Source organism: Pinus tabuliformis, chromosome 7 (assembly GCF_031772625.1).
Source record: "Pinus tabuliformis cultivar Carrire ecotype Pingquan chromosome 7, CPIR1, whole genome shotgun sequence".
NCBI lineage: Eukaryota > Viridiplantae > Streptophyta > Pinopsida > Pinales > Pinaceae > Pinus > Pinus tabuliformis.
The window spans coordinates 1,227,413,666-1,227,429,232 of record NC_142293.1 but is presented as its reverse complement, the minus strand read 5'-3'; the positions used below and the strand labels follow the sequence as shown (position 1 = coordinate 1,227,429,232).

The window sequence follows — 15,567 nt, the reverse complement described above, 5'->3', positions numbered from 1 at the left end:
ATTTCCAAGCCAAAGTCGAACCTACAAAATGGTACAAATTCCCCAGTTAACCAGCAATTCGCCCTGCTATAAAAATGAGGATTTCAGGCCCGAAGATCGCTCGGAAAATTTTGTAAATTTAGTCGGAGACTCCTCTCAATAAACCCACAAAACCTAGAAAGGGTTTGGATTGAATCCACCAACCCTCAGTGACCCCCAACAAGTGCAAATTGCTCAATTTGGCCAAAAAACACCCCATGGTTCTAATATTGTTGAATTATGCCCAAACCCACCGTTGAAAATTCCCTCACACTCTTCTACAAATTTATGTTCGGAATCCCAACCCTTTTCCAACCCCTTACTCCAAGTATCAACTCTCTCTCAATGTTTGCGCGCGTTGTGCCCAGGAAACTCTGCGCACTACCAGAATTAACAAATTCGGCCCACAAAATAATGCTAATCTCAGCCCTGCAAATCCATTACAAAATCACCGACATCAATGGAGAAAACCACCTTCAAAATAGTCAGAACTCTAACCCACAATAGTTGATCCTCCAATAAGCAACTCAAACTGCCTTTGCACCTTAGAAGTGTGCAAAACTAAGTGAATACTTGCAATAAAGTTCTGTGGAAATCCTGAATTGGACTCCCCAAATTGCCTCACTAGGGAGACACTCGAAGTTCTCCGAAATGAGGGTGGAATTTCCGCTCAGAAATTCCACCCTGCTAAACAACACGAGTTGTCTTCCCTAAGTAGCTCAAGAGAACTAATTGTTGAATTATCAAATAACCAAAGATACCAAATGGAAGCCTCCAAGCTCTATTTATAATTGATGGTTGTTAAAATTGGCAACTAGGGCCAAATTCCACTTTGAACAGCTCCTTTGGGGAAGATAGTTATAGCATTGAATTCCTCTTTTCGAGAGGACCAAAATCGACCTAAAGATCATCAAATTTGGATGAGGAAAAATATGTTTTTGAATTTATGAAACACCCATGAGTAACTCATCAAGGTCGGCTTAGGGTTAACTAACCAAGTTAAACCCCTTTCCAACTCCTATAAAAGGAAGGGCTCTCCAACCTCATTATACACATCTCACTTGCATTTCAAAGGCAGCCGAGTGGAGATAATGGCAAGACGCAGAGGTTGGGTCTGGTTTGGGTGAGTCTATTTACTTATTGTAGGGCCGAGAAGCTATAGGTAGGTTGTCGCTGGTTTCAGGACAATTCAGAAGACATGTTGGGGATACGTTGCATGTTCTCTCTCCTCCAAATATGCGGAGCTCCTTAGACAGGAGGCCGAGGCTGCCAAAAGGAGATCTGAGTTGGTTTGATGCATATCCTGGGCAGTATTTACCCTCTCCCACAGGTCGAGATCCAATAGCAAGATAGCCACAGGCTTGAAGGAAGACAGTAAATGCAACAGTACCACCTCAAGCAACACCTTCCACAAGTGAGCTCATGAAATTTTGGTGGAGCCTCTTCCCCCAACACCTCCAAACCTACAATTTTAAATCCAAGGAGAAGAGAACACCATATTAATCTTTCCTGCCCGATACAATCTGGTTTAGAAGAATTTGAAATCTGCTAACATAGCTTGTGGTCCATTTCTATCCCTCTGTGAAGTCAAATATTAAGGTTAACACTTCATTGTGTAATTGGTACAAGTTGCTTTATGACAATAATGACATGGAGGAAAGAACATGCCACCTATGCAACTGAAAAGAAAGAGAAGAAGAAAGAAATTATTTTAACGTCCACGAGGCTAAAGATAGCCTATGGGACAGATTGTTTCTTCATTTGCTTGATGTATTCGGCCCTTTTTCTGTGAAGCTTCAAAATAAGTGCTCCCAGCTTCTCGACAAACCCCTCACTAAATAGATTATCCCAAGAGCTAGTTGTCAGCATATCTGCATAACTTTCCATGTTGTCTTTGAAGGTCTCACATTCTAAAATGAAATGTTTTTCTGTTTCCACTTTTCCGGAAGAACAAAAAATGCATACTCTTTCCTCCCACACTTCCTTTGGCCTTTTCCAGCGCCCTATTTCATAACGGAGTTGATGAGAATTAGTCCTTAACTAAGCAATAATAATTTTGGCTCTCCAAGAGATATTGGCCTCTATGTATGCTTTTGGTTGATGACTATGAGTGGGATTAAACACTTCAATATAGTAATTTTTCTTTCTTCCTAGCTCCTTATCCCAAGTACGCTTGTGGAACTTTTCCATAACAAAAGCTTTTATCTCTTTGTTGTTTATGGTACACGCGTTCAAGCAAATAACCCATTTACTAAACCATTTGTTATTTTGTTGCATCCAAGTTTTTTTGCTCTTGCACAATCAATCATTAAAAACAACCTTAGGCCATCTACCCTCTTCCATTTGTTCAATTTTTTTTAAATACCTTATGACTCGCACCATAGCAATTGCTTCAATAGAAGCAGTCCCTGTTTCACTGATATCATAAGGAACTGCACTTTTAATCTTAAATTTGTTTGTAATCAAACGCTTCTGAATTTTCTCAATTTGTCTCCACTGCATGTCGGATGTAGTGTTGGCTAGTTCACAACCATAGAGAATCACCGGAATCACTAAAAGCCCAAAAAGAATTTGAGTGGTTTTCCAGTCCCATAACTCTGCCTCTCTACACCTATTTTGAAAAGCATAAAATGCTTTCCAACCCCCCCCCAAAGTTCTTTTCTTTCTACAACCATTCTAGCTTAGATTTTTGTTGACGTCAATCCTGAGGTATTTGTAATCCGCAACTTCTTCCAGAATGTTGCCTTCAAAGTAGAACTTATGTTGGTTATGTTTTCTTTTCTTAAAGAAGACCACTACTTTCGTTTTGCTGATATTGACTTGCATCCCCACACTTCTACAAAAATGCTCAAGGGATAGTAAGTGCTCTTGCAAACCAAAAACCGATTTAGCAATCAGAATAAGGTCATCTGCATACAAAAGAAGCCTTATAACTAACTTTCCCAAATAGATAACATCACCCCCTTGTGAATTTAACCACTCCTCAAGCTTGTCGATATATAAACCAAAAAAGGTAGGAGACAGTGGGCAACCTTGCTTGACCCAGATATCGCTTCTAAAACATTCAGAAATGCCTGTTGAAGTTCTAATTTTGACTTTCACCTCTTCATACAGCCTATGCACAGCCAATGTTTTTAAAACCGGAACCGGTGACCGGACCGGTCCACCTAATGAACCGGTTTACCGACCGGAACCGGTCTAACCGGGACTGGTTTGGTCTAAACGAACCGGTTTTAAAAAAATACATTAAATAATTAATTTTTAATGAAACAAAACTATTTTTAAGATGTAAAACCATGATTCCAAGCCAATAGAGACAAAATATGCAAAGTTTGCTCATTTATATACCATGTAAAGGTGAATATATCAAAATGGCACCGAGTACAATACATATCATCGACAAAATAGCAAAATACATAAGAAATGAGGCTCTAAATGGCCTATAAAGTCCAAAAACAATGCTGCAAGCTATGAGGCCATTGGCCTACTACAAGTCTACAGTGTACACATGATCAATCATCAAGTCCATCACCACTACTAGACACAGGATCATCATCAGGAGCTACATAGACATCATCTGGTTCAGAGTCTGAGGATGCCTCAGCCTGATCTGCAACCTCAGTATCAATGCCACCAATGACAATAGAAGTGGACCTAATGGAAGCACGAGTTTGTCGACCTGCACGACTAGTGCCTTCCATTGGTTCCTTGCCTTTCCTTGACGCTGCTACTGATCCTGGTTATGATGCCGCCACATCATCTGCCTCATCCCCCGCTAAAGCCATGTCGATATCAAAATCAGCCTCAAACACAGATCTTCAGTCTCCTCCACCCATTCTGATGTTGGATCAATATCGTCCAACACAATGGGATCTAGATCAGGTGATTTGCTCATCATTTGGTTCCTCCTCAGTCGAAGGTTGTATTGCACAAAAACAAGATCATTTAACCGTTTTTGTTCCAAACGGTTTCTCTTCTTCGTGTGTATGCGCTCAAAAACAGACCAATTGCGCTCACAACCTGAAGCACTGCAATTTTGACTGAGGACTCTAATTGCAAACCTTTGCAATTGAGGACATTGGCCACCAAATGACTCCCACCAATGTGCTGCAAAGAAAAAGACATTAATTAGTAACTTAGTTTATAATTTGAATTGTAAAGATTCAAGAACGTAAACAATTTTAACTTGAAATGAAAAACAAAATGGAAATTGGAATTGCTTACCTGGTTGGTCCACATCTCTTGCCATCTTTGCCAAGTTTTTGCCAAAAGTACCACTTGCCATATTGAAAATAGTAAGTTGTCTATGTATTTCCAACTGGTCTACATGGCTAGGGACCATGCGCTCCAAGCAATCAATCAATCCAGCTCTGACCTCCCCATCATGCTGATCTCCTAGCCGATTTTTATAGTAATACCTTGGGTTCAAAAAATACCCGGCTGCATGTATAGGACGATGGAGTTGATTGTTCCATCTGTTATCAATGATCTCCCATATACGGCCATATTTAGCTAACCTGTCCTTGTACGCTGCCCGTATCTGCTCCTTTGCCTGATCCATAGCTTCATAAATGTAGCCCATGGCCAATCTTTCCCCATCCACCAACCTTAGCACCTTAACAAGGGGCTCGGTAATTTTCACAAGCTCTACAGACCTTTTCCAAAAATAAGTGTCTAACACTTTCTTTTTGGTGTCTTTTCCATCTGGTCTACGAGCCCACCGAGATTCAGACCATTCATCAGAGGAAAACATTTTCTGCAAGTTTTTATGTTGACCATTGAGACATTGCAACGTGAGGAAGTGAGTTGCAAATCTCGTAATTGCAGGCCTAACAAGCTCTTTGCCTCCAGTGTGTTTCCTCATTAGGTTCAATACCCATGAGTGGTTGTAAATGTATTTTGTAATGCACTTGACATGCTCTACAGTGTTTTTTACCCACTCCACTTTGCCTATATCCTCAAGCATGAGGTCTATGCAATGTGCAGCACATGGAGTCCAAAATATGGTCTTATATTTGGCCTCAACCATCTTTCCAGCAAGAACATAGTTTGAGGCATTATCAGTGATAACCTGCACAACATGCTGCTCCCCAACTTCCTGAATAACATTATCCAAAAGCTCAAATAGAAGGATTGCATCCTTTACCTTATCAGATGCATCAACTGATTTCAAAAACATGGTTCCTTGAGGGCAAGAAACAAGGAAATTAATGATAGTGCGGTTCTTTCCATCGGACCATCCATCTGACATAATGGAACAACCTGTTTTGAGCCATGAATCTTTAAAATCAACCAAATACTCATCAATGGAAGATATCTCTTTTTGCAAAAGAGCTCCCCTCAAGTCATGCATACTAGGGCCTTTGAAGCCCTTTCCTGCAGCGATAACAGAGTCCCACATAGCTTGGTAATAAGGTGAGCGAGCAGCATTAAATGGGATATCTGAATCATACCACCATCTAGCAATGTATTGGTGAGAAGTTTCTTTGCATTGTCTTTTCCAATGTTGATCCAAAGTGGGTTGAGAACTTGGCTGGGAGGAAGTGGGATTAGAAGAGGCAATGTTGGCAGAAGATGAGAAATAACTTTGGATGTTTGTTCTCTTTGTTCCTTTTGATGGTTGGCCAATAGAAGGATGAACATAGTGAAAGGGGTCATTGGTGGAAGGGATAGAAGTGGAGTCTTGAATCTCATAATCATCATACCCACTCTCTTTCATGGCTTCAACTAATTCCCTCTTCCTTGCAATGTCATCTTGGATGGCCTTCTCCCTAGCCTTATCCTCATAAAATTTTTCAAGCTTGGAAATGTATTCTGCCCTAATAGGACCTAACAATGCATTTGGTGCATCACATGGCTTTACTTGGCCTCTTATCCCAGCCAAGTGTTGTTTCAACCTAAGAATACCCCCACCTCCAATAGATTTATGGCATAATTTGCATATCATTTTTCCATCAATTACATCACAATGAGCCCATGCACTGTCCTTTCCTTTTGGAGCCATGTTTGCTTAAAATAATAACAATTTGCAAAGAAATCTGCCATTTAAAAAAAAAATTGCAGCTAAGCAAAATGGAAAACCAAAGATAAATGTAGGAAAACAAATGCACATGCAAGGCTCAAGCTACAAAATTTGATAGCATAGAGCTAGAGAGTTTATAGCATACATGATAGATCATAGAAGTGAGAAGTTTATAACACATAAAAAAAAAAAAAATCATGGACAGCAGACTCAAATGAGGAATTATCAAGTGCAAATCCTTACCTGGAAATGCAAACTAGCTCCCTTAGCCTCCTCTTGAAGATGGCAACTCCACTGACAGCTACACACTATCTCCAAAATAGCTCCAACTCCAACTCCAAGATGACTACTTCAGCAAAAACTCCACACTCTCCAAGCTCACAAACAAACTCACAAACACTCCAAATCAGTTGTGTGAGACAAATGAGAGTGAGAGGGGTCTCTTATAGCTTGGAGAGGGTGTTTTTGGAGGGAAAATACCTTTACCTCCCCCCCAAAACCCCTAAACCACAAACCACCAACGCTTTTTTTCATGAATCGGTGGGCATGCCATAAACCGGCCGGTTTAGGACGGAACCGGCCGGTTTGATACAAACCGACCGGTTTTCACCGGTTAGGACCTCAAATATGGCGAAATGCAAGGTTGGACCGGGTTTTTTGGCCGGTTCGAACCGGCCAACTATCTAACCTGGCTAGTTTGACCGGTTACCGCTTTTTCAAAACGGTTTAAAAAACATTGTGCACAGCTGCTCTCGAATGTTTAGGAACCCCAAGTTCCTCCATTCTGTTCCAAAGCTTATCCCTAGGAACCGAGTCAAACGCTTTTCTGAAATCAACAAAGCAACAAAAGACTTCTTCCTTTTTCTCCCAAACTTTTTCAATGATGTGCCTTAAAGTTATACAATGATCAACTATGGAATGTTTAGGTCTAAAACCTGCTTGCCCTTTAGCACACTTATCTCTTTCTTCTGCCCACTTGCTAATTTTGTTTTCTAGCATGCTTCCAAATAGCTTTGCAAACAAAGGGTTTATCATGATGGTCCTATAATTGGAGGGATTATTGACATCACCGCTCTTGAAAAGAGGTATTGCCAGACTAGTTGTCCAATCTGTGGGGAGCCCTTGTTGTATGATGTTGTTGAAGATTTTTGTAATGTGAGGTGCAAGAATCTTTGAGCCCCACTTTAGATATTCTGCTTGGAGTTCAGCTAAGTCTTTTGCTTTTCCAACACCCAATTTCTTGATACCCATCTCTACCTCTTGTACCGTGAAGAGTTTAGTATCAATGTTGACCAAGGGGGGAGGGTCAACCTTGGGAACCTGCTCATAGAGTTGTCTTGCATAGTCAAACCATTTAGAAGCAGTAATATTATTTCCAATTTGTATCTTTTTCGGTTGGAGCTCCTTCCAAAATAATTTGGGATTATTTTTCCCAAGGAAGATTAGTTCTTTCCTCCTTAAAACCATGAAATTGGCATTTTTTTTTGCTTAATAACTGCTTGTAAGCTTTGACCTTTATGTTATCCTTGTTTGACTCTTTCCACATTCTCCTTGCCTTTTTGCATTCCTCGTCAAACCAAGCATTAACCGGAAAGCAATTTGTTTCAAATTTCATGATTTTTGCTCTTTTGCACTTTGCAAGTGCGCATTGAATTAAATGTGTTAATTCATGACTATGAAGGTTGTCAATTGTAATTTTCTTTCTCAAAAAGCCTCTCTAGCGTCATTTTGAAGGTATTACAATTTTCTGGGGTCAAAAGAATTCTGCCCAGAGGGAGATTTTATTGGACATGCTGAATTTTTACCTCTAATTGTTTCCTTTCAATCCAAGAGAAACATAAATAAATTGGCTTGTGATCTGATTTCAAGTCCCACAACTGATCTCCAATCAAAGATTCCTCCATTTTCTCACACAAACCATGCGAGCAAATTACATAATCTACCACACTTGCTCCATTGTAAGTATTGCAAGTGAAATTACCAGACTTTGCCCATCTAGTCAAGCCATTACAAATGACTAAATCAAAGGCCCCACATAGAGTAAGCAATTGTTCACCAAAGAGATTGCAGCCCTTGTCCTCTGAAATTCTTTCCCACTGATGATTACTTTCTTCTGTAAGCCAAATAGGGTCACAATCATCTTTACAACAAAGAATGTTAGCTTGCTCACTTACAGTCCTAGCATTGAAATCACCCACTATAAGGACTGCACCTAGCTGCGAATATGTGCAGTATCAACATTTAAGGCTGCAAATGGATCTTTGTGGTCAAGCCCTCTACCTTTGTAGATTTTTGAAACCTGCGGCGCAAAATAGCATGTTGCAATTCTGGTGTGGTTTCTATTTTCTGATATTTTAAACCAAATGAATTGCTTATTTGAGTCTTCTTTTTCTAACTGAATGAGACGGCCTTCTTTCTTCCTTACTAAAACCATGATACCCCCGTGCCCTTTGCCATTTCTTATTGCCTTGTTCCACACTGCCATCTTCCAATATCCTTCAAACAAAGGTGTCTTGCACCTTTCATGCTCATGTGTTTCTATGAGGCAAATTATGTCTCTATCTTCCGCAATAGGCCCTAACCCATGTCTTCGTCTCCATGGGTAACCTCTGCAGTTCCAACAAACTAATCTTAAGGAAACCTAGGTATGATTTGATTGTTATTTATTTTGACATGCAAGACTCACATTTGAGTCTTTGTCCCTGCTTTCCCATACTGAACTTGCTTTCTGATTTCCTGTTGAAGAGTTTGTTGCCTCTTCTTTATTACCATCTTACTGCTCTGTTTTGGAAGGAGGTCCAAATCGCGCTATCACAGCTTTGCCTTTATAAATCCATGCTCTCTTGCCTTCATCTCTTGTTGCCATAACCTTTAAAATTCCCTCCCTTCTTTCCTCCTGTTGTTTTACAGTTAAATCTTCTTCTAAGAAAAAACAAGAACCCCTCAAGAGATGTTTCTTGCTTAGAATGATATATTTATCATGCAAGCTAGGCATAATGACTTTTATGGGCCTAGCTCTCTCCTTGTTAAACTTACCCACCCTCCATGCTTGGCATATTTGTCCTTGCCATAGCAACTTGTCTTTCAAGAAGTCTCTTGCAAGGTCAAGAGTACATTCATTTTTCCCATAGTCTTTCACCCCTTTAATAATTATGTTTGTTGCCCTATTTTGTCTTTCCTTGTCTTTTACTATCTTGCATGTTGTCAACCTGAATATTTGTTTCTCCTTCCTTATTAGCAAAATTGCTAATAACTTGAGCCCAAATTTTGGAAACTTTGGTGAACTCTTCTTTCGTTTTTTCTCGCGTTCTCTTCATGGTTGTTTATTTGGGCAATCATTTTCCCTTTATCTTGGGATGATTTCACATTCACCACCTCTGTACTTTCCACCACAGATTTCTTTATGTTTTGCACATCCGCCTTCATGCGTTGCCATTCTGTCTTCTCTATCAAGAGTAATAATGAAAACTGATATACGCTGCCTAAAACAATATCTAAGAAAAATAAAAAAACATTATCACTATTGATACCGACACCATCCAAAGGTGATTTTACTTGAAGAACATGTGCGGGCTGGGAAATTTTGTCATACAAACTGCAGAAAAGACAAATCACCTAATAACTGCGGATAAAATGTACTTGGGGTTTCTGTAGGCAATTGATCTATAGGTAAGATTTTTGGTTTTTTATGATGCCTCCGACTTACAACTACAGCAAGTAAGCCCCCTTCCTCCTTGTGGGAATATTACAATGAATTGAAACTGGTTACAAACAGAAATGTTTAACATCTTTCACATTCAAAAGCACTTTGGTGGAGATGCCCATCCGCAAAGAATGATCGGCTTATGCAGGCAAGATGACCCAGTTCAGTTGCACAAGCAAGACAGCCCACAACTGGTGAACCTGCGTCTAGAGAAATTGGACATTGGTGGGGGTTTATGAAGCAACCCCGCTTTACCATTGAACCAAGATCCTGTTGACAATCTAAGGGTAAATTCGAATCTTATTTGTTGAATCTTTAACTCATTTGGTCCAGAAGCTACTAGCTCGGTGTGCTCTTTACTCAAGAATTGTTATGATTGTGCACGAACTCTTGAAAACGGCGTTTCCATGGATTGTAATTAGTGCTGAAGACGCCTGTCTTTGATTCGATTTCAGTACACACAAACATGGACAGTAATGAGTGGTGAATACACCTGTATTTGATTCGATTTCAGTACACACAAACATGTAGTAGATATGTGCCTGTGCCTGCCTGTATTAGACTTGGCCAAAGTTCAAGACCCACCGGAAATGTTTCCCTGTAAATTGGCCCGCTCTGCGCGGGTTGTATACAGGGATCTTGAATAACAAGAAGCCCAGAAAAAGGAAATAAAATAAAAATAAAAATAAATGAAATTATGTATTACTGTGCAGTATGTAGACAATGCCTTGCCTGGCACACTGGATGATTTTAAACAGTTGTTCACTGATATTGGGACATGTGCACGGTACTACCATTGTTGCCTATTTGTCAATGTAGGAAGTCTGAGACATTGACCAGAACCTTATATTCCCTGTAAATCACTTCTTTGACAATGCCACGAGAAAAATTAGAAAGTAAGTACTCACTACAATAACGCCACTACATTGAACGCGAGCTTCAAGTAAGTGTGCTTCACTCCCCTCGTTGGGAACTGAAATCATCTCCTCTCTTCCTGCCATGCTTTGCATAGAGTGGTGCCACGATATATTCCTTCCTGCAATGCTCTGCCTTATCTTATTACTTATCGATATGGAATTGAAGTGAAACCCGCCCGCATGACGATGAATACTGGTCTTTTGAAAAGTGTAACATGGAGCAGCGGAAGGTAAGGGGAAATGCCCAGATGGTATTAGTAATTTCAGGAAGCTTTTGGTTGAAGGAAGCCTGGACATATTACACATTGGATTTGGGATTGAATTACTGCAAATGACTCTGGAAGGGGCGCGCATTGCATTCAGATTAAAGAGGTAATGAGAAAACGGAAATGACACAAATACAAACAGTCCACAGTCCCCAGCAACCGTGCTGCATGTTTGAAAGTCATAAAGTGAGATGGGAGCTGCCAGATAACACTCGTATTTATCAAAATAGAAGTTCGTTGAGATCGGTAAGCTACTTCATGGAGTTTAGGTTCTCATGTGTCATAAAGTCAAGCTTGAGGCTTTGTAATAAGCCCAACACATTGCGTTGAATACCATCCTCCAAATATTTATCTATTCTTAAGTGGAATCGTAGTTTTCAATTAAACATTAACACCTTTCATTTTTATCATAAAAGGGTAGTAATATTTTCTTTATTGATGAGGAAGGGTGGTGATTTTTCCCTCGCTTTTAACTCCTCCATTGGCTTTGGATTAATATTTTTATTTTTATTTTTTATAAAGTATTAAATTTATTATAATTTAGTTATCAAATTATTAATGGGAATAATTATTACTTGTTATTAGTGAATGCGAGTTGACTCATCACTGATATTTAAGGAAAACCATGTCATCTCAAATTATCTATTGGTGGTCCTTAAGGGAACAGGTTTTCACTCTTCACTCTGGTCCTTGAGGGAACAGGCTTTCACATGCCTCAAGATCTTAGGTCTCGCTAACTTGTTTCCTTGCTTCCCATGAAGACAAACTATTACCCAAGCAAAAGAAATTTTAGGCATACTCCAAGCATAAACATGTTTGTTAATTTAATCTTTTTTATTCATTTATGGGAAATATAAAAAGTATTAAAATACATTATAGTATTTTTTTTATTATTTAAAAAGGTTTGAAATATCATTTCTAGTAGATTCAAAAACTTTTTTTTCTAGCAAAAATGTGTTTAATCATTGATATGTTTTTTTTAAATTGTCTTTTTTATGATATTCCAAAAAAAAACACATGCATTTTTTTTAGATGTTATATTAACAATGTACAAACAAATGTGAGCCTATATAATGGCCCAGAAATGAGTGTTTCTATCAAATTTTGCCTTAGTCAAATAGCCACCCATATTTATTCATGGGTGAGTGCCCTTGAATTTGAAGTGAATGTTTAACTCATTAATGACCATACTCTAAAAGAAGCAATACAAAACTATCTGATGTTGTAAGCTATGTCATTACAATGAGTTTTGACCATTTATTCAATAAGTTTCAAAATTCTATCAGCTAATCCATACAAAATCAAACTAATTATCCTTGTTTGATGTATGGATTTCACGTGTTAGTACTCACCTACATCTATCCAACTACACATATCATTGTGTGACCTATTTTTATATCTTGCCTATTTGTAGCCCACTCATTGATGACTTTGTCACTCCTTATCTTTTATTGTGAAGGCCCTTCTATGTTGAACTACCCTCCATGGAATCACCTTGCCCAAGGCTAGATGTGTAATCTATTTGGGATGTCTACACTTGGGTAGGGTCCCCTATCATCTAACTTCTTGTGTTTATCCTTTAGTTATTAGTTTGTTCTAGGCCATGGTTGGTTAGCATTTTTCATTGCAATCCCTCCAAGGCCAAAATCTACTTGGAAATGTTTAACTAGAAGCCCATAGGGTGAAATAGTTCTTAACCCTTCATGATTTGCTAGTGTCAAGTGTACCACAACTTCCCTACATAGTATTACATTTGTGTGTCCTGGTTTATGGACTAGAGTGCATTATTTAGCTTATCTCTTTCACAAGAACATTATTGTGTTGGCACCAAATCTTGCTCTATCTTTCCTTATTCGAAAAGTAACTAGGTTCAGTCTTCATATTTATCTTTGTATTTATATCAATATGTATCTTATGTAAAAGACGAAAAATAAATTTATTTAAACATGGGTTTCATGCTCTGTTTAATGATCATCTAGGTCAAGCTTGCATTTCATGCTCCTAGGGTTTGTCAAATATTTGTCATGAGTCAAAGAATTTTTGCCATATGTACAAGACCATTTTGAGCAATTTGTATTAATAAAGAAACATTATTTTTTAGAGACCAAGTCATCCCTGCCAAGGAGAAGTCAGCTTATTTGACATGTTGAAAGGTGTATGTATAGCCAGAGACTTCGACCTATTGTAGCACACACTTCACAAGTTTGGTATGCAATATGACAAGAAGAAAGAAGAGCGAAAAAGTCAAGAAGAAAAAAGAAAAGACAAAACGAGGAAGAAGGCTTGAAAATATATATTTTTTGTCCTCACATGCGAGCAAATTAGGGTTTTTTGTGTGAGTTGCAGTGATCAAAGTTGTAGGTTGAATTATTGACCTGAAGTTGTAGGACCGAGACTTTGACTGGAGCAGTTTGTGAAGAGGTTGGCCTTCGTTGACTAGTATAAGTTGTCTTGTTTGGAGGAGAACATGTGGGGGGATAACTTGGGGCTTAAGGAGGTCTTGGACTTGGTCTTTGGGTCTTGGAGGTCTCATTTTGGTTTGATTCTATAAAAAGAGGATTGTTCGGTTTTTCCCCAATTGTGGGGTTTTTCCCTAACGTGGAGCCTATATCTTGTGTTCTTTGTGTTTTGTGATCTTCATATTTTGATAATTGCTTGATGAAGAAGTAAAACATAATAATAAAATGCCAACAAATATCACAAGTAATTATCAAGTAAGGGAAATCAATACTAATCAACGAATGCCTTGATTTTCCAACATGGTATTAGAGCTAAGGTCAGTAAAAGGAGGCTATAAGATCCCTCTCGTTGGCAGAGATGAAGATACCTCTACAATAATTTAACAAATCCTGACAAATGTGAAGATCTATGACAGTTTCTCTTGAGAATAAATGTAGTGATTACATGTGAAATTATGTGGATAAGGAAGCTAGTTTCACTGTGGAATGGTACCTATGATGTTGGGCACAAAACTAGATCTGATCTCTTCCTCTTGATAAAGATCTGAATTTTGCATGATACAAGTAAACATCAAGTGGTTAAGGCATAAATGACATAATTTGAATTGCAAAGAACTACCATAGTGTTCTATGACAATATGACTGCAACTTGACAAGAAGTGAGTTCCCTTGAGTTACTAGACTTAGGATGGAAGTGAGTTTCTTAGTGATACAAATATATGAATAGCATATTACAAGAAGATGATAATGCTTGAAGATCCAAGTCACTATAGTTTATACATTATTTGAATTGATCCAAGTTACTTCAAAAGTATACATGATGTAAGACATTATCGTACACATGTACAATGATTCGAGTTACAATTCAAAGTTGGAGGTCTTTTTCCATACTAGTGCAATCTAAAGATCAGTGATACAAACTAATTCCTGAAGTCTGATGCAAAGTTAAAATAGTGATATGTGTTGTCTCTAAGGCGGTGAATGACTATGCTACTTCAAATTGGAATATCTTATTTGCTTTCTTTGAGCCAGACCATGACAGTAATCTGTGGGTTAAGCTTGAAGAGATTGGCTGCTAAGGAGACTATAATCTAATCCACCCAAACCAAGTGCAAATCATCATAATATGAGAGCATCTAGAGTAGCCGATCTTAGGAGGACAAGGACAAAGAATATAGGGATTGGTTTTTTGGTTTGTCTATGTCTATTACAGGTATGAGCAAGAGCAAAAAGGTAGCCTCTTGAGTTAAATTCTAATCTATGCATAAAACAAGGCTGATCTTCCTTAGAAATGTTGAAATATGTAACTAGGTGTAGAAATTAATGTGTAGATTCAAAATTGCTTATTAAATTTACTAAATCACAAGATTTGAAGCTACTATACTGATCTGCGAAAGTTAATTCACCATCTAGAACACAAATCATAGACATGCAAAAGGAAACATCACACATGCACAAAGATTTATCTAGGGGAAAGCAACTGCTCAAAACCCCTTCCTATCTGTATTGCATTAATCAGAGAATAGAGATGAAATACATATGCTTGCTCAAGCCTGAGCACACCCTGCAAGTGTATAGTCTATCCCTCTGCCTGAATAATTGACTTTGGCCAACACTTAGCCAATTTTCAAGCCCTCCAAGCTCCTATTTCCTTGCATTGTTCCTCTAGGAAATTGGCCCCTATTATTTAGGAATTTCCCACTATTGAATTGCGTAATTCCTCTAGGTCCTTCCTCTAACTGCATGCACCACCTGTACACATGGGAATATGCTACAACTGATAGTACACTGCCTTGGAATCTCCATCTCAACTGGGTAACTTGAATTCTTTGCATGTAACAATTATTTTGGGTTGATTTATCAGTTAACTGGTTGATCACTGAGTGTGGTTGAAGTTCCACTTCCACAACTTGACATCCACTAGTTCTTATAATTGTTAGAACTAGTTTAACTAACAATAACTGAAATTAACTTAAATAGATTGCTACAAATTAGTAATCAATCATATTGAACTGAACTCAAGCTTCCCCAACTCAAATTAACTGATTTAACTGAGTGACAAGTGCCATGTCACCTCAGTTAACTACCTCTAAGATTTCTGTTGAAATAAAAATTCGAATTTTCTCTAGTTTGACTAAGGCAAAGTCAAACTGAGATTTTCTTGTTGCATTTTCAACACTCC

At 38.5% G+C, this 15,567-nt stretch overlaps 1 protein-coding gene across 6 annotated transcripts in view; it reads right to left on the bottom strand.

Moving 5' to 3' along the window:
- Positions 1-11,219, bottom strand: part of LOC149251810 (uncharacterized) — a 395,150-nt gene extending 383,931 nt beyond the window's left edge. For 3 of the 6 annotated variants that reach the window (XR_016266907.1, XM_089459575.1, XM_089459579.1), the window contains exon 1: positions 10,652-11,218. Coding sequence is in view for 5 of the 6 variants with exons in the window: in XM_089459575.1 (XP_089315701.1) it covers positions 10,652-11,014 (363 nt within the window). In the remaining variant the exon portion in view is untranslated. Of the gene's footprint in view, positions 1-10,651 lie in introns of all 6 variants that reach the window. The other 3 variants (XM_089459577.1, XM_089459578.1, XM_089459576.1) reach the window with 3 other exon arrangements.
- Between the last annotated feature and the right edge of the window lie 4,348 nt (positions 11,220-15,567).